Source organism: Eurosta solidaginis, chromosome 3 (assembly GCF_040869045.1).
Source record: "Eurosta solidaginis isolate ZX-2024a chromosome 3, ASM4086904v1, whole genome shotgun sequence".
NCBI lineage: Eukaryota > Metazoa > Arthropoda > Insecta > Diptera > Tephritidae > Eurosta > Eurosta solidaginis.
In genome coordinates this window covers 74,387,146-74,408,478 of record NC_090321.1, presented here as the reverse complement: position 1 = coordinate 74,408,478, position 21,333 = coordinate 74,387,146, and the positions used below count along the sequence as shown (strand labels likewise).

At 46.1% G+C, this 21,333-nt stretch overlaps 2 protein-coding genes across 2 annotated transcripts in view; both read right to left on the bottom strand.

The window, feature by feature from the left end:
- The window catches only part of LOC137243966 (probable ATP-dependent RNA helicase DHX35), a 106,870-nt gene extending 101,744 nt beyond the window's left edge, over positions 1-5,126 (bottom strand). Inside the window, exon 1 of the mRNA XM_067772348.1 lies at positions 4,987-5,126. Coding sequence (XP_067628449.1) covers positions 4,987-5,026 — 40 coding nt within the window. The 5' untranslated portion in view covers positions 5,027-5,126. The remainder of the gene's footprint in view (positions 1-4,986) is intronic.
- The window catches only part of Cpes (Ceramide phosphoethanolamine synthase), a 43,836-nt gene extending 38,710 nt beyond the window's left edge, over positions 1-5,126 (bottom strand). Inside the window, exon 1 of the mRNA XM_067772349.1 lies at positions 4,987-5,126. The gene's annotated coding sequence lies outside the window, so the exon portion shown is untranslated. The remainder of the gene's footprint in view (positions 1-4,986) is intronic.
- Positions 5,127-21,333: the final 16,207 nt, after the last annotated feature.

The window sequence follows — 21,333 nt, the reverse complement described above, 5'->3', positions numbered from 1 at the left end:
CTCTGTTCAGTGTGTCTCGTGCAAGAGATGGTTGCATCGGACAGGTTGTTCTGGGCTTGATCCCAAAACCCGACGTCCACGTAACTTTTATAAATCCTGTGTGGCTCCTTGCTGCTCACGCCCAAGGGCGTCCCGTAGTCTACGCCTAAGCGCCCCTCCACTACCTTCCAGCAGCCTCGCTGCTCAGCAAGCCACAACAAGTACCCGCTGCTGCTCGCGCCCCACGGCCCCAACAACTCAAACAGCTGATACCACTCATAACTACTACCTTCGTAGCAGAGCTGGTAGCAATGCTCAGCATCAGCCCCTGCCCCCGTCTTCTTCTCCCCCCTCTTTTCTGTCAGCAATCGTGCAGGTCAGGGAAACAGACTCTTAGTCCCTCCCTCCGTTTGCACCGTCTGCCAGCACAGAATATATAGGTTTGCGACATCCGCTCAATGCAGCTCCTGGCTTGGGTGGTGCCACTTTCCTAGATGTTCTGGTCTCCGCGACGGCAACCCCTCGACGGGTTTCATCGCGCCTTGTTGCCAGGTCGCAAACCCAAATCATCCGGGTACCCCAATGCTTGCCCAAGGGCGCCCAGTCCCAAGGCCACAACAGCAATTGCGTCCTGGCCTTCCACAACCTAGGCGTAGTCACCCGTCACTTACCCCTAGAGTAGCGGCGTCACCCCTCATGCACTTCAGAATTCTGCAGTTAAACTATAATGGTCTAACTGGGAAGATTACGGAGATAGTCGATTTCATGAAGCGGTACAACATCCGCATTGCTGCGATTCAAGAGACTAAACTCACAGCAAGATCTGCATTGCAGACCTGCTCTGGGTATAATATCCACAGGAAGGACCGCGAGAGCGGAAATGTAGGCGGCCTCGCGTTTATTATACACCACTCTGTGCAATATCATATATTTGATCCTGGCATTGACCGCAGCGACAATGTCTTAGAACGTCAAGGCCTATCTGTCCGGTCAGGCGATGCAAATCTAGAAATCATCAACATCTACATCCCTCCTGTCACCTGTTGCCCCAGTGGATACCGCCCTAAAATCGAGACCTTACTCACTGGCAACAATCGCATTATCTTAGGCGATTTCAATGCCCATCACGACCTATGGCATTCAAACTTGCGGGCGGACAGTAGGGGTGAGATGTTGGCGGATCAAATAGAAGAAACGACGTTCTGCACAATAAACGGAGACGCCCCCACACGTATGGCAGGAAGCTGTAATAGCTCGCCAGATATCTCAATCGTGAGCGCAGAACTCGTAAACTGCGTCAACTGGCAGCCGATGGTAACATTGGCATCCGACCACCTGCCCATACTTATTTCGTTCGAGCGTACCGCCGACTTCATCGTCACCGAAAAACGCACTTTCATAAACTTCAAAAAAAGGAAAGTGGGAAGAATATAACTCTGCAACAGACAGCAGCTTTGCTGCCCTCCCTATCCCGACTGATGCCCGCCAAGGGGAGCGTGCCTTCCGTAAGGTCATTGAATCCGCCTCGACACATTTCATTCCCGCCGGGAGAATTCCCAAAATCCGGCCCCACTTCCCGGCGGAGGCCGCGAGCTTAGCGAGGGTACGCGACCTTATAAGACAGCTTGATCCAGGCGAACCCCAAATAAGGGATATAAACCAACGCATCAGATTGCTTGTGGACGAACACAAGCGGGCGAAATGGGAAGAGCACCTAAGAGGTTGTAACCTCTCTACCGGTGTAGGTAAACTTTGGTCCGCCGTAAAGTCTCTATCGAATCCGACTAAGCACAAAGACAAAGTTTCCATCGCCTTTGGCGATAAGGTGCTGTCGGATGCGGAAAAATGCGCAAGCGCTTTCTGCTGACAATATAAAATGCATCCTACGGTCGAAAAAGATAGACGGAGAGCCAATAGACGCGCACATAAACACAAATTCAGCGCGTCACCAATCACCATCACCGCTAAAGAGGTTGAGGACGCCATTGGTCGTGCTAAACCATCCAAAGCAGTGGGCCCAGACGTCATAGCCATGCCGATGCTTAAAAACCTAGGGAAAGAGGGTTTCAAATATTTAGCGCATGTCTTCAACCTGTCTCTCTCCACCTTTGCCATACCCGAGAAATGGAAAATGGCGAAGGTGGTCCCGCTACTAAAGCCTGGGAAACCAGCTAAGTCATATCGTCCGATATCTCTCCTATCGCCAGTGGCAAAGACGCTTGAAGCCATTTTGCTCCCTTATTTCCAAGCACATTTGCGGCTAGCCCCTCATCAGCATGGCTTCAGAAAACTCTATAGCACTACCTCCGCGCTAAATGTCATTAGCACCCAGATAAATTGCGGTTTGAATCAGTACCCCCATCATAGAACAGTACTCGTAGCGCTAGACCTATCAAAAGCCTTTGATACGGTCAACCATGGCTCATTACTGCAAGACCTGGAAGGGTCTACCCTTCCCCCATGTCTTAAAAGGTGGACCGCAAATTATCTGGGTGGTCGGCAGGCATCGGTGCAATTCAGAAACGAAACATCAAAACCAAGGAGAATTAAACAAGGGGTGCCACAGGGTGGTGTCCTATCCCCACTTTTGTTTAATTTCTACATATCTAAGCTACCTTCACCACCGGAAGGAGTCACAATCGTTTCCTACGCCGATGACTGCACAATAATGGCCACAGGCCCAGGCCCAGAGATCGATGAGCTATGCAATAAAATAAACGGCTATCTCCCTGATCTCTCCAGTTTTTTCGCCTCGCGAAACCTGGCATTGTCACCGACTAAATCTTCCGCGACCTTATTTACAACATGGACGCCCCAAATGTCGACCATATTGAACATCCACGTCGATGGCACTACGCTACCGACTGTCCTACACCCCAAGATCTTGGGTGTGACGTTTGATCAGGATCTACATTTTGGTGCGCACGCAACCGCAATTGTTCCGAGAATTCAGAGCCGTAATAAAATCCTCAAATCCCTTGCTGGCAGTACCTGGGGAAAAGATAAAGAAACGCTCATGACCACATACAAAGCAATTAGCCAGCCGATTACGTGCTACGCGTCACCCATATGGTCGCCAAGCCTAAAAACTACCCACTGGAAGAAACTACAGGCCTGCCAAAATACTGCTCTCAGAATCGCCACGGGCTGTCTTCTTATGTCCCCAGAACACCATCTGCATAATGAGGCGAGAATACTCCCCATCAGGGAGAGAAATGAGATGCTGACCAAACAGTTTCTGTTGAATACCCAGAAACCTGGGCATCCCAACAGACATCTGATTGACGAACCAGCACCGCCTAGGGGCCTAAGGAGTCATCTCCGTAAGCATTTTGAGGAAATACGGCACCTGAGAACCCAGCCGTATGAAGCGAAAAAACACAAGCAGGTCCTTGGTGAACTCCATAGACAGGCGCCGGACCTTTATGTCGGGAATTGCCCGGTGAATCCAGTACTTGAAGAAAAATATCCAGAACTCGCACAAGAGGAACGCATACTCCCCAGGGAAACGCGTGTCACTCTTGCTCAACTTCGTTCTGGATACTGTAACAGGTTAAACTCTTACCTATCCAGAATCAACCCCGACATACAAAATGTATGCCCCGCTTGCAATGTGTCCCCACATGACACCAACCATCTCTTTAATTGTAATGTGGAACCAACGCTTCTAACACCCCTTTCCTTATGGTCCACACCTGTTGAAACGGCAAGTTTCCTTGGACTCCCGTTAGAGGATATTGATGACAATGTGTGATCGGTTGTGTTGTTGTTGTTGTAGCGATACGGTTGCTCCCCGAAGGTTTAGGGAATCGATGTGATGGTCCTTTGCCGTTTACAGATCCGGTACGCTCCGGTAACACAGCATCATTAAGGTGCTGGCCCGACCATCTCGGGAACGATTTATATGGCCACATTAAACCTTCAGGCCAATCCGGTATTTTAGTCGCCTCTTACGACGGGGGGGATGTGTGATCGGTCGCGGCTATTAGGTGGGGCGAGCATTGCTACAACAACAACAACAACAACAACAAGCAACATCGGGTACTTGTTGTGGATTGCTGAGCAGCGGGACTGCTGGAAGGTAGTGGTGGCACTAAGGCGCAGACTACGGAACGCCCTTGGGCAAGGAGCCACAAAAGCATTAAAGAAGTTACGTGGACGTCTGGTTTTGGGATCTAGCCCAGAACAACCTGTCCGATGCAACCATCCCTTACACGACACGCACTGACAAGAGTATGACTGTCCTAAAAAGGTCGGCGGGGTCAGGAGACGGACCCGGATTGGGTTCTATACCTTCCCGGAGCAGTCCCGCTGCAAGGAGCTGTTGGGAGGATGATAATTTTTGGCAGGGATGCAACAAATTAAATGGGGTTACACTGAAATGACAGTCCTTGGTCGGGAAAGATCCCGAGTCGCTCCGGTACATAGAACCGACTGCCTTGGGAAGCGAACACCAGCAGCTCGAAGTGAAGAGGTACCTCACGCACACACATGTTTAATGTGGCCATATGAATCGTTCCCGAGATGGTCGGGTTAGCACCTTAATGGTGCTGTGTTACCGGGGCGTACCGGATCTGTATCCGGCAAAGGACCATCACATCGATAACACTCCCCAAAGCCTTCGGGGAGAAACCTTATAGCTACAACAACAACACCAACAACAACAACAACAACAACAACAACAACAACAAAGTACTTGTACGGCGAATCCCAAACCTACACAGCTCATGTAAAATCTTTTCACTTTGTTATTGCACTTAATTAAATTTCTTTTATTGGTTATAAAGAATTATACCTAGAATGTTCGCTAGTCATAAACAATGTTCTTGCATATTTCGGAGCATACTAAAAGTGCGCATCGCATTTATTATATAAAGTATTTTTAGGGAAAATTTAGACCGAAGCTATTTAAGTCTTGTCGTTTTTTGTAAAGCCAGTGAACCATTTAAGAGTTGCTAGTTTATTTGCTTGCTACTTTCTCAAACATGTTTAGTTATATTTACTAACCTGGGGCAAGGAAATTCGGTTTCAAATGCAGTGAAACCATAATAATCCGTGATAAATATATTTCGATCAATTGTTTTTTATTTTTACTATTACAAATTTCAATGAGAAGTTCGGCTATTTGTTCTTAATTGACAAACTATTTTTTTCGCAGTTTGTTGTTTTAAAAACAAAAACGAAAGTAAATTAACGAAATGAAACAGAATGTTTCATATGAAATTTTTTTCATTTCGCTAACACTGGGTAACAGCTCCGACACATAAGCAGTTTTTCTTATAGATGAGTTTAACACAAGATTATGCATTATGAGTAAATTGCACGTATTTTTCTTGAGAACGGTAGAATGAGAGACACTGGCGCCATCTGATATTGAAAAGTAGCAAACTTCCCAATTTTGTTCCAGCAAATCTTAAGAAGAAGAGTTTGACATTTGCTTTGGCTAAGGGTATTGGCACACTTTGCAAATGAAATTATCTTTTCCACTGGTTGCTAAATTTTCTAACATTTTTCACAATTAAAAACTGCAATATTACAATCGAATACGACACAAAATATGTTAGCAAATATTTTTGTTGTATAGGGAGAATGTTTACAACCGTGCTTCGCGAAATTTTGTATGTGAATGGGCAAGGCGGCATAAACTACAATTGCCAAGTTTGAAGTTCCTTCATATTTACAAACGCAACATCTTGGTTGATTGTGGCGATGTTATTGGAATGCATAAGCTTGTGTTAAATGCATCTGTATGAAAAATGTCATTGTGCCGCCGCCTTAACACTAATTGAATTGTCTGAAACTCGGAAGTTCTTCGGACTGAGTTGACGATTTTCCACAGCACCCTCCCTTTTTCGAGATGTCGAAGGCAGCTTTAAAATGGACGAAAAAGATTTAAATATAGTGAATATATTAAGAAGTCTGATCTGGTTGTTCTGGGGCCCTATTCAGTAACTGTGAGTTTAAAAATGCAGAAATTTTCTTCATATAATTTGTATGAAAGAAAAAAGTACATTTCAAAACTCATAGTTACTGAATAGGTCTGAAGCCGCACTGGTAAAGTCAAATTAGCCGATTCACGATGGGCTTCAATCTTTCCCACAATAAAAATAAGCTATTCTTAGTTTTGTTTTTAAATCGATTAATTGCTTGAATTTACTAAATTTTCATTTAAAAAAAAAAAACTATATAAAATATTGCTACAAATTGTACAAATATTAAAAATAAACTATAATTTATCCTACCAAATACCTTTATTTCTTCAAATAAATCCTATTAAGAGAGCTAACAGAAAATCTGATAAGTTAACCCCCACAAATCACACACAGAAGATGGTTAGGTGATTTGCGGTTAACCCCTTTAACATTTGATTTCTAATTTTTGGACTTAAAATTGAGGTGTGTGGTGAAACTTGTTGCGGTCACCCTGTGGGGTTAAGCCAAGAAACGATCTGGCAACTTCTCTACTTGCGGGCCGTGTCAAGAATGACAGCTGTCAGGCGGCAACCACACCCAACCCTCGGTCATTGCTATTTCCGCCTTTTTCTTCGTGGGATTCACGCAGAAACCAGCAAAAATCAAAAGTTTTAATTGAGTAAATCCTATTGCATCCCGCAAAGGATATAGTAACCACGGGTATACTCGTGACCAATCAGGACTGCAAACAAACGGAAAGAGATCCGGGCAGCTATTTTGGGAGCGCAATCAAGCGAAGATAAAGGAATTGACAGCGTGTAGGAAAGCATCGGGCTACGTCGGCAGCGAAACAATAGCCACCACGCCAATGATTTTGGTGGCCGAAAGCGAGGCAACCGACGGTAGTGAAGGGGGCATGCCCCAGCAGATGCACCCACGCCATCAGGGAACGCCATTCGCAATAGCGTCCTCACGTTGACGGCCGCCCCACCGATATAGCGCCACCGATTGCGTGGCCAGTGATCCACATACGAAATAACAGATATACCACTCAAAAGCCATCGTCGTGCACTCCGCATCGCAGCGATCGTCGCCACTGAAGGCACATACGCAAGACGCTCCAGCATCATTCCACCTCGCATCACCACTACCGTCGACATTAAACAACGCTGAAACGAATGTGGCCGTGCCATTCATATCTAAAAGCATCATCGCTGCAGACAAAAGGAGGAGCAAGGAGCCAGGTTTAGTAGTTTAAGTGTAGAGGGGCAGGGAATCAGTAGTGCATGTCGTAAGTGGGGCAAATTTGAAGCGGGGTATATACGTATGCGGGTTGTGCACCCGAATAGGCCGGGTAGTGGTAAGCAGGGGCGGGGAAGTTGAGAGGGCACCCGTGCCTACATACACATAAGTTCAATTACACGCAAAACCTTGATTACACAGAAAGTTTAAACTTGTTGTGAGAGGACATGCATGCCTACGCATACATTAATCCGGTTGAACCCGAAGAACTTTGAGTCCATATTAAATTTAAGATTACTGTGAGGCGTGAGCCTCAGGTCAGTGGTGTCGTCACCTGACTCCCAAGAGGGGTAATCGACAAAGAAAAAACTAACATCTCACCATTGGCGTAATGAGGCCAAGTCCCATTCACCTGTAAATCAAGACGTCTTGTAAGCCAGGGAAGGGGGGAATAAAAAAAACTGTAATTTAAGCCTGTCTTGGGCCGCTGCCACCCAACAAGGAGTAGGGATTGGACGGGGCCTCAACCTAGAGGTCATGTCAGACTTGCGTTAATGCTATCCTTGACCATAATACATATTATCGTTTTTTTAAATAAAGCCACACTTGTGTGGAGCAGAGTGGATGCATGTGCGTGTACGACGGGGGAATAAGCCCATGTGACAAGCGGAGGGAGCGTAAATACACTTGGTGAAACTTATTGAGAGGGGCTGTGGAAGCGTACACACCCATGCACACACGAAGTCCTTAGTGATACACTAGTCACACGTGTATATAAATGGACATACATACACTCATTGCCTAGATTATTTATTTATTTATTTATTATTTAAAGTCGACGACAAACTAAGGTCGACTGCATAATATAAAAGATATATAAATATACAACTCAAAAGATAAAATTTAAGATATATCGAGATTTCAACAATGTTATATTACAAACAAAGAAATATTAATGAACATTACTATTTAATTTCAAAATAAAATAATAATAAGAAATATGAGTAGAAATAAGATCTTATGCCGAAATCTTATACTGGCGGAATGCATCAGATTCCGCTCAGCATGATTTCGGAATGCAGTGGATTCCAATCTCCCTGTTGGAATGCAGCGAGATTCCAATCAGCATGTCATGGGAATCCGGCAGTGCTAAGAGCAGTGTAATGAGGATACGCCATCACAAGGCATAAAAAAGTAACATGACCTGTGTTGTTGGAATGCACCGGATTCCAATCAGCTCGATGCCTGACCCATAAGATTATACTGCCGGAATGCATACGATTCCGGTCAGTGACTCATGAAAAATCATGTTTTTTACGTTGTTGGAATGCACCAGATTCCAATCAACACAGTACTGTCTTGTTCCTTCTTAATGATACATGTTGATAAATGTTCCTCCATCCTTAAGCGAGATAGTTCCTGTTTTTTATCGAAGGAATAAAATGCCGGCAAATTAAATTAGCTTGTATCTCTTAAATTAGATAGGCAAGTATTGCATTACGTATAGTGGCAAAAGTACATTCAAGACTGATGCAGCTATACAAGTCATTGTAGTGCGCGCACCAGATAAGAAGAGGATTATTTTTAGCAAAGTTTCGTCGACAAAGGGGTAAATAGAAAGGAACGTAGTGTCTGGATACTCTAGGGGGAACCGCAAAAAACAAGCGGCTGAGGAGGTCCGCGGAATCAATTTCTCCAATAATGAGCTTATGGATGAACAATACCCCCAGTAATATTCTCCGATTTTCCAGAGTGGGTAAGTAAATAAGAAGAAGTCTACTTCTGTATGGAGGAAGGTGGAGACTTGAGTCCCAATTAAGGCCACGCAATGCAAATATCAAAAATTGCTTTTGAACTGACTCAAGACGCTTTATATGCTTTTGAGAAACAGGGGACCAAACGCATGAGCAATACTCGAGTATTGGACGAACCAGCGATGTGTAAAGAACCTTAGTGAGGTACGGATCATCGAACTCTTTAGCCCATCTTTTAACAAATCCAAGTAAACCCAACGCTTTGTTGGCTATAGATGAAATATGCATGTTAAAATTCAATTTCGGATCAAAAAGGACACCTAGATCATTTGCAATAGATATACGCTCCAAAGGCGTACCATCTATTACATAAGATTTCAATGCTGGCTTCACTCGGTGAAATGTCATATGCTTACATTTAGAGCAATTTAAAGCTAGTAAATTTGTTGTGCACCAACATTGGAACGAGTCCAAGTCGGCCTGAAGAAGATCCAAGGAACTCAAATCGGTAGGACAGTAAGTGTAGCAAAGTTTTACATCATCCGCATACATTATAGTATGGGAATACAATATTGTCTGTGGCAAGTAATTAATGAAAAGGGCAAAGAGCAAAGGGCCTAGATGACTTCCCTGGGGTACGCCGGAGGAAACTCCGAACGATTCCGACAGATTGCACTTGAACAGGACTTTCTGGGTCCGGTTAGAAAGATAGCTTTTCAGCCACATTAATAGGTGAAACGGAAAGCCCAGTAAATCAAGCTTATGAATAAGCAACTCATGGTTGACGGTATCAAATGCTTTGCTGAAGTCCGTGTAGATGACATCCGTTTGCTTGTTTGCTAAAAATCCTTCCATAACTATAGAGGTGAATACAAGCAAATTTGTAATGGTTGACCTTTGACAAATAAAACCGTGTTGGCATGCAGATAAAAGACTAGAACACTGATATTGCAGTTGACTGGTGACAATCTGTTCAAAGACTTTAGGAATGACTGAAAGTATAGCATTAGATTAAGCGAACGTAAGAATAGATAGGTTGTTTGAACACGGAGTTCACTGTTAGATGTAAGTGGGACAAGGGCAGACAGCGTCGTTAAGTGAATTGAAATGTTTATGTCTGACCCAGATGCCCAGTACGTATAAAGTTTATCTTAATCTTTTTAATATGGGAGCTCTGTTGCATCGGAGATAAGGGCAGGCGCACCTAAACAACTAATTTCGTGTAATCATCTACATTAATACTTATCGTAAGAATGAGGAAATAAAACCATAATGCATTGTTAAATTTAATATTGAAAATAGTTGACTTCTTATTTCAGATGCGATGGGGACGGACGGACACAAGGGGGACATGGGCGGGCGAGGATTGAAAAGGTAAGGAGGGATGAATTTTGGGGTCGGCAAAACATCAGCAGCATCGCCGCAGCCGGCCAAGGAAGGGTGGGTATAGAGCGGTTGACCAACTAACATCTATGGCCAGGCGGGGGTTTCAGGGGTGGTCCGATGAGGGGTTCGGGCACGGATGAGAGACAAGGGGGGCCAAGATGATGAGAGTTTAGATTCGCTCCACCGCCGGTGAAAACCAGCACGTAACAGAAATGGTGCCCAACGGTGAGGCCCACAGCTTGGTGGACCTTAAATAAAATAGTCGGACACACTTCAGGGGTATTCGCATCTTCTTTAGTAGGGGGGACGTCCAAATTCAAATTTTGATTTGTTTTCGAAACGTCGGTAGCTTGACTTGGCTCCAGTAGAGCTGATCAATAGTAACGAGGTTGGGAGGGTATAGTGAATGGAGTCGCTCGTCTGTCAGCTTGTTTTGGTGAGGTTCGATCCGGACAACAGTGGCAGAGGACTGGCTTGGTTCGCTGAGAATCGCGATCGCGAATAGCTCGTTTTGCCAGTGCTAGAGCGGACGATAGTATTCGCGGGAAGGTTCCAATCGGGGGGCAGGCTAGCTAGGTAGCTTAGTTGGTTAGTGCAGCGCCAGCTAATAGTATCTAGGGCTGGAATGGAACAGGGGATTACAGCTATTGGGGGGACAGAATTAGACGGACGACGTTAGGGAGGACAGGCTCATCGTATCTGAAAAGGAATGAGTCACTATTTTCGCTTTATTTTAACTTGCTGCATATCATTACATTTTGCATTCTATTCATAAACACGTTTATACAACCACGTATATACACCTGATTTTCATTTCTTTTATGCTGGTAAAGTTTTATTAGGGGGAGTTGACCAAGCTAACGGAGCACGGTTGACACTGCAGTATTACTTAAGTGAAGTCTACCTTCCCAGAGGGACGACCTAAATTGAGAGTTTTTTGAGAAGTATAAAATCACGCTTCGGTATACACCTTAGGATTTTTTTTTTGTTTTATAAAATTTCAAGAGTTGGTATTTGTGTGTGCCGTTCGGCGATCCGAGGGCCAGGGTAAAGGATAGCGGTAACATCGCGCCAGCGGTAAGAAGGTCAGTCCCATAGTCGGCGGCGGGTTTGTGGCATCGACGCGTTAGTGACCTCGAGGGAGCGCCGTAATCTTCTTGCGTAGGTCGGAAGTCAATTCTGGAAATACAGCGCGGCGCACATAGCAGGATACGGAGATGACCAAGAAGAGGACAGGGCTTCGAAACGCCACGGGTGGCGAGGTCGACGAGAACACCGACAACGAGAACGGGTCACCGGAGCAAGTGAAGGAGGACGGCACGGGAGAGGGCTCCAATCAAGAAAACAACAACGAAGCCGGAACGCGAGACCAACAGGACCAGTCGCACACTGTAACGCACACGCCGAAGGTGGATCCCAGCCCCAACAACGCAGCCGCCGATGCGATTAGCAGCGCACTGATGCAGAAGTTCGATATGATGTTTGTGCAGTATCAATTAGAGATGAGTCGCTCGACCACGGAAGCGGTCAAGGAGGCCGTGCAGACACTAAGAAGGGACATGAACGGTTTGGCGGGCAGACTGTCGACGCTAGAGGACACAGGCGCACGCGATCAGGGAGAATCAGAGCGCGACGATTGGCTGTTGCACACGGAAGCTGGAGCGGCAAGCGCCAGCGCCGATGAGCAGGAGCAAAGCGGAGGCGCGCACCTGAACAGCGCGAGTCGAAGATCAGCGCGTCCAACCCCGGAACGTCGAGTAGAGGCGGGCGCGCGCTGCGAAAGAATACCAATTGAACGATTCCTATTCCGAGTCGACACGCTTCGTAAAAAGCACAACATTTCGTTGCGGGACTTATACGCGAATTTTCATCTGTTGCTCGATGACCACGCGCAGGAGTGGTACTGGCTGTACACTGAAGAACATCCGGATGACAGCGCTGTGAACGTCCAGGCATCCCGAGCCGATAGTGGAACATTTTCGCAAAGCGGATTGCGATGAAGAAATTCGTCAGGCGATGAACGAGCGCAAGCAGGAATACAACGAAAAGTTTGAGGAGTATTATGCTGTGGTGCGGGGTATGGAGCTGACGATGAGGACAAGGTTACCGGAGCTGAGTTTGGTTAATCTAATGCGGAGAAACCTCAAGCCCAGGATAAAAAAATTAGTCTTCGGCTGCCGTATTGAGTCGTTGGAGGACCTTAGGAGGGAATGTCGACGCGCGGAAAAGCACTTGGCTGACTACGAGGCGAAGCCGTACCGCAGGAAGGCCCTGGACGAGCTGGAGGACGCACGCAGCGAAGAGGGGTCGGAGGCACTCGAGGCATTTCACCGATCCGCAAGGGACAGGCCGACGCGCAGGGAGACCTCGACTGACGCCAATGCTGCGGAAAAGGATATCCAACCACCGGGAAGAGTCAACGGCCACGGTTGCGACGGTAGACTTCATAGCATGGTTTGCTATAAGTGCAATCAGCCCAACAGGCAATTGTGCGGGAGTTGTCAGTCAAAACACCAGGAGAACGGCGGGAAACCCGGGGAACCCTGCCAGCGTCGTCTGACCCCGGAAAAATAGGCGCATCAAATTTCGATAGTGATATTCGTGAAGGAAGCCCTATCACGATTTTAACCAGACTAGACCATACATTTCTAACAAACCAAAATAGAGTTTTCAAGAACAACAACGAGGCGAAGTCCACGAACAGAACGTCGCACTATCCTTCACTTGGCGAAAGGTAAGCTAGGTACGAGGCTGCGCGGAGTCGGATATTCGGAATTTCGCCGAAATTGGAGTCCACGCGCGAAATGGACAGCAAGCCTAGGACGTCAGAAGCGGGGATGAGCCGCAGGTGGCGGAAGGTTCTCGATATGCGCAGGCGCTCGCGCGAGAAGCGACGCGAGGCGAAAGAGATCGAGGAGACCGTAATCCGCGACGCGAACGATAAGCGGCCATACGTGCAAGTGGAGATCGAAGGAACAAAAGTGCAAGGATTGCTGGACAGCGGCGCGTCAATTAGCTGCTTCGGATCAGTGGCGCGCGCTTGGGCAGAGAGGATGGGAAGCAAGTTGTTGAAGCTGAGAGAGAACCTGAAAACGGCGGATGGGAAAGCGCAGACGGTGGAAGGCAAAATTCGAGTTGACATAAAGTGGCGGGGAAAAACCAGACAGATGACGCTATACTTGGTGCCCAGCTTGAAGCAAGAGCTGTACCTGGGGATCGACTTCTGGGACACCTTTGGGGTAGCGCCCATGGTTGTCTCCGAATTGGAGACCCAGGGGCAGATTGAGCTGTCAGCGGCCCAAGATAGTGAACTGGAGCGAGTGAGGAGACTTTTTCCGTCATTCCAAGAACTTGGCCTCGGTAGAACTCACCTAATGGAACACGTAATCGAGGTATCCGATGATACTATACCCATAAAGCAGCGCCACTACCCGATGTCGCCCGTCAAACAGAAGTACGCGCATGAGGAAATCGATCGCATGCTAAGGTTGGATGTCATCGAGGAAAGCAACAGTGCGTGGAGTTCACCTATAGTACTCGTGGAGAAGCCGGGAAAGAAGCGATTGTGTGTGGATATGAGGAAGCTCGGTGAGCGCACCAAAAAGGACGCTTATCCAACGCAGCACGTGGAAGGGATTTTGGCACGGTTACAGGAAACGCACTACATCTCGGGCATCGATCTTAAGGATGCCTTCTGGCAAATCCCACTGGAGGAATCATCAAGGGAAAAAACAGCATTCACGGTCCCTGGGAGGCCGCTCTATCAGCTCAAGGTGATGCCATTCGGGTTGTGTAATGCGAGCCAGCGACTATGTAGGTTAATGGATAAAGTGATCCCGGCGCGTTTGAGAGAGAATGTGTTTGTGTACATAGATGATCTCTTGGCATGCTCCTCGGACTTCCAGACGCACCTGATACACCTGACGGAGGTGGCCGAATGTCTCGCCAATGCAGGTCTAACAATAAATTTGCAAAAATCGAAATTCTGCCAGAAGGAGCTTAAATACCTCGGTTTCATAGTGGGGCAAGGAGAGCTGAAGACGGATCGGGATAAAGTGCGATCGATTGTCGGATTTTCAACACCCGCGACGGTAAAACAATTGCGTTGATTTCTGGGCATGTGTGGGTGGTACAGGCGATTCATACCAAATTTCGCCACCATCGCCGCCTCGATGACTGAGTGCTTGCGCAAGGCAAAAGTGTTCGCGATGACGGAGCAAGCGGTGGAGGCGTTCAACGAACTAAAGACGGCGCTAATATCAACAGACGTATTGGTCAATCCGGACTTCACCAAACACTTTTATGTCCAGTGTGATGCGTCGACCCAAGGTATTGGCAGCGTGCTGTTTCAGAAGGATGAAGAAGGCAACGAAAGACCTATCGCCTTCATGTCGCAAAAGCTGAATTCGGCCCAACGCAACTATACAATTACCGAGCTTGAGTGTCTAGCAGCAGTTGTAAGCGTGAAGAAATTTCGAGCTTACATAGAGGGTTTGCCGTTTACCATAATCACGGACCACATGAGCTTGAAGTGGTTAATGGGGCAAGAGGACCTATCTGGACGTTTAGCGAGGTGGAGCCTGAAATTGCAAGGTTTCGACTTTAAAGTCGAACACAGGAAGGGATCGCAAAATATCGTGCCAGACACGCTGAGCAGGATGCATATGGAGGAGGTCGCCGAGCTGGAAGGCGAAGCCGACATAGATTTCGCGTCGCCCGAATTCGCCAATGAAGCCTATACATCACTGAAGTGCCACATAGAACAGAACTCCGAACGGTTGCCGGATTTGCGCGTGAAGGATGGTGTGGTCTACAAAAGAGTGCAGCCGAGATGCATGGATGAGTCAGAGGAATCGGTGTGGAGAGTGTGGGTGCCCGAGGGATTGAGACAACACCTTTTAGAAGAGGCACACTCCGATCGATCGGCTGGACACGGTGGCATGGCGAAGACCCTGTATCGCTTGAAGAGCAGGTTCTTCTGGCCTGGAATGGTGAGAGCGGTTCGAGACTTTGTTGCGAGGTGCGAGTTATGCAAGTGCTCCAAAGCCCCGAATCAGTCGTCTCGTCCGCCAATGACCGACCGTTTCGTGACTGAGAGACCATTCCAGAGAATATATGTAGACTTCTGTGGGCCATACCCACGCACGCGGGCTGGAAACACCGTCATATTCGTGGTGCTGGACCACCTGACCAAATTCATTTTTTTTAAACCAATGCGACAGGCAACGGCGTCGGACGTCGTACATTATCTCGAGAAGGACATATTCCATACCTTTGGCGTTCCAGAAACTCTGCATTCGGACAATGGGAGGCAATTCGTGGCGGACATCTTTGTGGGACTTCTCGCCACATACGGGGTGAAGCACGTCAAAACCGCCCCCTACGCGCCACAGGCGAACGCGTCGGAAAGGGTGAATCGCTCGTTGCTAGCCATGCTTAGGGCGTATATCAACTCGCCTGTGATAAACACGTGTCACATGCAGCGTTTGCGTTGCGAAGCGCGGTGCACGAGGCCATAGGCATTGATCCTTACAAAGCGGTGTTCGGACAGACGATGATTCAACATGGAAAAGCCTACGAAACCCTACGGCGACTGGAAGCGTTGCGAGAAAGTGACATGAGGGTCCTACACAGGGGAGATCGGATGAGCCTGATGCGAGAAGGATTAATCCGCAGTCTGGAGGAGGCACATAGGAAGGGACAGCAAACATACAACACGAGGGCTCGACCGGTCAGGTACCGAGAGGGAGAGATAGTTTACCGGCGGAACTTCAAGCTAAGCAGCGCCACAGAGGGGTATAACGCGAAGCTCGCGCCGAAGTACCTCCGCTCTATGGTGCTAATGTCGAAAGGGAATGCCCTCTATGAACTAGGAGACTCGTCGGGACGACCCGTGGGAATCTACCATGCAAAGGGCATACGGCGATAAAAGGAAGGACTGGCTGATCGACCGGCCTTTCGAGGACATCGCCGAGCGGAGCTCGGCTGCAGCACTCGCCCTGTTGCGGTCACCCTGTGGGGTTAAGCCAAGAAACGATCTGGCAACTTCTCTACTTGCGGGCCGTGTCAAGAATGACAGCTGTCAGGCGGCAACCACAGCCAACCCTCGGTCATTGCTTTTTCCGCCTTTTTCATCGTGGGATTCACGCAGAAACCAGCAAAAATCAAAAGTTTTGATTGAGTAAATCCTATTGCATCCCGCAAAGGATATAATAACCACGGGTATACTCGTGACCAATCAGGACTGCAAACAAACGGAAAGAGATCCGGGCAGCTATTTTGGGAGCGCAATCAAGCGAAGATAAAGGAATTAACAACATGTAGGAAAGCATCGGGCTACGTCGGCAGCGAAACAATAGCCACCACGCCAACGATTTTGGTGGCCGAAAGCGAGGCAACCGACGGTAGTGAAGGGGCATGCCCCAGCAGATGCACCCACGCCATCAGGAACGCCATTCGCAATAGCGTCCTCACGTTGCAAATTTGAAGCGGGGTATATACGTATGCGGGTTGTGCACCCGAATAGGCCGGGTAGCGGTAAGCAGGGGCGGGGAAGTTGAGAGGGCACCCGTGCCTACATACACATAAGTTCAATTACACGCAAAACCTTGATTACACAGAAAGTTTAAACTTGTTGTGAGAGGACATGCATGCCTACGCATACATTAATCCGGTTGAACCCGAAGAACTTTGAGTCCATATTAAATTTAAGATTACTGTGAGGCGTGAGCCTCAGGTCAGTGGTGTCGTCACCTGATTCCCAAGAGGGGTAATAGGCAAAGAAAAAACTAACATCTCGACATTGGCGTAATGAGGCCAAGTCCCATTCACCTGTAACTCAAGACGTCTTGTAGGCCAGGGAAGGGGGGAATAAAAAAACTGTAATTTAAGCCTGTCTTGGGCCGGTGCCACTCAACAAGGAGTAGGGATTAGACGGGGCCTCAACCTAGAGGTCATGTCAGGTTTGCGTTAATGCTATCCTTGACCATAATACATATTATCGTTTTTTTAAATAAAGCCACACTTGTGTGGAGCTGAGTGGATGCATGTGCGTGTACGAGGGGGGAATAAGCCCATGTGACAAGCGGAGGGAGCGTAAATACACTTGGTGAAACGTATTGAGAGGGGCTGTGGAAGCGTACACACCCATGCACACACGAAGTCCTTAGTGATACACTAGTCACACGTGTATATAAATGGACATACATACACTCATTGCCTAGATTAAGCGAACGTAAGAATAGATAGGTTGTTTGAACACGGAGTTCACTGTTAGGTGTAAGTGGGACAAAGGCAGACAGCGTCGTTAAGTGAATTTTTTTAATTGAAATGTTTATGTGTGACCCAGATGCCCAGTACGTTTAAAGTCGCACGAACGCGACATTTTTATCTTATCTTAATCTTTTTAATATCGGCGCTCTGCTGCATCGGAGCTAAGGGCAGGCGCACCTAAACAACTAATTTCGTGTAAATCATCTACATTAATACTTATCGTAAGAATGAGGAAATAAAACCATAATGCATTGTTAAATTTAATATTGAAAATAGTTGACTTCTTATTTCAGATGCGATGGGGACGGACGGACACAGGGGGGGGCATGGGCGGGTGAGGATTGAAAAGGTAAGGAGGGATGAATTTTGGGGTCGGCAAAACATCAGCAGCATCGCCGCAGCCGGCCAAGGAAGGGTGGGTATAGAGCGGTTGACCAACTAACATCTATGGCCAAACGGGGGTTTCAGGGGTGGTCCGATGAGGGGTTCGGGCACGGATGAGAGACAAGGGGGGGCCAAGATGATGAGACATCCCTGGGGTGTGAAAAGTGTAGATCGGTACGATTTTTTTTTTGTATGGTGCGGTGCATGATAGGGGGCGGCGCAAGAACCACCCCACAGTCCGGCGAGCTAATTCGTGCAAAAACGCAAGCGTACCGGCGCTGGCTCCGACATGCCAAGCGGATGGGATTGAGGGAGTAGGTCGGTCCGAGAGTTTAGATTCGCTCCACCGCCGGTGAAAACCAGCACGTAACAAACTCAAAACGAGTGTGGTGATACTCGAGACGTGTGCACACGCAAAAAAGTAGGAACCAGCAATTCCGCCTTCGCATTAAATAAAAATTCTGTGGTACAATCCTGGGAATTTTTTTATTACTCGCTGCACTTCTGTGCATCCGCCATATTGAGTATTTTGTCCAAACGCTGTCAAAGCGCAAAAACACTTCATCTTGGATATTCTGTCCGTCTGTTTTGTACATAATGCAGGTGAGGTAGACAATTTGAATATATATTTAGGGTTTTTTTTTACCTTTTTATAGTCTTTTAGGTGAGCAGTAATAAGTAAAAAAGTCGAAGTGAGAACCACAAGCCAGTCTTATCGACTTCTTTCAAACAACGAAAGTTGGCTGAGTTCATACCACATTACGATATGTAAGAAATTTTGATAGGCAAGGTCCGAGGCATTAGAGCACAACCTGAATATTTTAACTAGGAGACAGGTTCAGCGTACAGAATGGAACAAAATGTACATAAGAGTATATTTAAACTAACGGTCTAGATAATAACATTGAACAAACATTTTGCTTAGCGAGACAGGTTCATATTGCTTTACATAATTTGTTTTTGTTATTGATACTAGAGAAAAATTCCACACAGCGAAGATTACTAGGTTAGACATGTTTCTGAATTTCGCTTCTTCATCAGCCACTTTCTTGAGTGCTGAACTTCAAATCAGCTGCATTCATAATGGTGTTAGGCAGATGCCTCTATCCCCTCAGCCATTTGAATGCCCCGCCGCACCCTTTGTAATTTGTTTTAGTATTGCCTTTTTTTCTATTTATACAGAATTTGGTACATATAAGCTATCAGACGAATTCTAAATATTCTCGTGGAATTTTGTTCTCGCGGATTTTTTTATTCGCGCGGAAAAATTCCTCCAATTCTGTTCTCCTAGGGAGAACAATAATTGGGGAATAGGAATTTCGAATTTTCGAACCCAGCTGTTTTTTCAATTGAAATTTCGTTGCACATTTCTTATTTTGTTTAAAAAATTTAAAAGTTTAATTATTGTTGCAAATTTGTTGGAAATTAAGAAATAAAATATAAACAATGCACAGTATTTATTGCATTTCATGTGGTATTCACTGAAATGAGTAATGAATTGGTGCCACAGCAACATCAACAGCGGAACATAAGAAGAAGACGGCGGAATAACACAAATCCGCTGGAGCTGCCTGCTTCCATTCAGCAAAGCAATTTTCGGGCGGCCAAGTCGAGTTGAATTCGTCCTTCGTCATATGCCAAAATCTATTTAAGCCTTATTAAAAAATCCTTGCGCTATTTCTGGATGGCTGCATCAAATATGTATACCAAGAGCTCTACCGTTGCTTATGCCTTAAAATAAAGAATATTGTGGTTGTAGTTGTTGTTGTATTAACAGTGAGAATATTGTGGTAGAATGTAAATACATATTTTAGCACAAATTTGTACAAATAAGTGTTCTTTCTTAAAAGAACCAATTTCCTTAACTATTTTGATGCATTCCCTTTAATTTAACAAGTGCAAAAACTACTATGAAATGGCAGAGAAATCTCCCTCTCCCTCACATTCATAATACCTACTTTTCTCCCATAACCGGTTTCCGCTTTTTCGAACATTGTTCTGAATAGGAGGAAAAGGAGAAGTGAAAAAACTCACAAGGAATTTTTATTTAGAATACGAGGAATGGGAGAAGGGAAAAAACTTGCACGGAATTTTGGTTTAGGATTGGGCTGTATATGTTTTTAATCCCAAATTGTGGGGAATATTTTTGGGCTCGTTCAACAGAACTTGATCAGTGACATTGGATTTTGTAGCACTGCGCCTATGGCAATGCTACAGCTGTTCACCATTATATAAATTTTGTTTACATCTTAATATATAAAAAACATGTGTCACAACCTTTTCGGCCGCGATGGACTCCTAAACTACTGAACCGATTTTGAATTTGTTTTGCACCCCGTGTGTAGTTTGATCTAACTTGAAACATAGGATAGGTTATATCTCAGTTTGTAGTCGCAATATTATTTTATTGCAATTTTTTTATTTGTTTATAGGTAATAACAAAAAGTTACGTATACGCAGTGGCACTCATATTTTCAGGTGGTGCGGATATACCTCCGTGTAGTTGCTTGGTGTTTAATTATACAACCTGCTTATCAATAAAAAATATTACAGCGAATGATATCAAGTATAGCACATCACCAGACCCGCCGAGTGGGTGGGCGGGGGGTGGGTAGTGGTTTCTGAGGGGGCTTAAACAATACGGATATCAAATGAAAGCTGTTGATGAGTGCTTTAGTACAAAGTAATATATTATCCAGAGACGGGCTAGACTGGGACTAGGACTGAGACTCGGAGTGGGACTGGGACTGGAATAAAATAAATACCACCCTCTGGGACAGCCAATAAGGGCTGCAGAAGAATGAGAAGGAATTGGGAGAAGAGAAAAGAGAGAAGGAGGTTGAGAAAGAGATAGAATGAGGCGAAGATGGAGATAGATGAAGCGAAAAAGACGGAGGGAGGAGTGAATAAAAGGATTTGGAAAAAGTGAAGAGGGGGGAGGGCAGAGTCAGACGGAAAAAGCTTATTAAAATGTATGCAGATAGGCCAAATTTAGGGCAGGACAATGTCTGCCGGGTCTTCTAGTAAATATATAAAATAAATGAATTTTTTATTATTCTACATAGCTGGATAATAAAGATAAATATTTTGCAGAAAACAGCAATTCGGGAGATACAAGTAAAAGTTATAACTTTAGCTACCTACTATACTTTGACTATAAAATTTCACTAATAAATATATTATTATTACTAGGTCTGGATGCACAGCGACCTTTGTGCAGATCTATTGTGCAATACCTTTCAGCCTTATTTTGTATCTGGAGGCTTTTGATGTATCTAAGTACCTCTTCGGGCTTTTTACTCCATATCACATAGGGATTAAGAGTCCCTAGATGGGATAGTTTCTGCCTAGCCAGAGCGACGAATTCGCAGAGAATGTGAACCAGCGTTTCATCACCCAGCTCA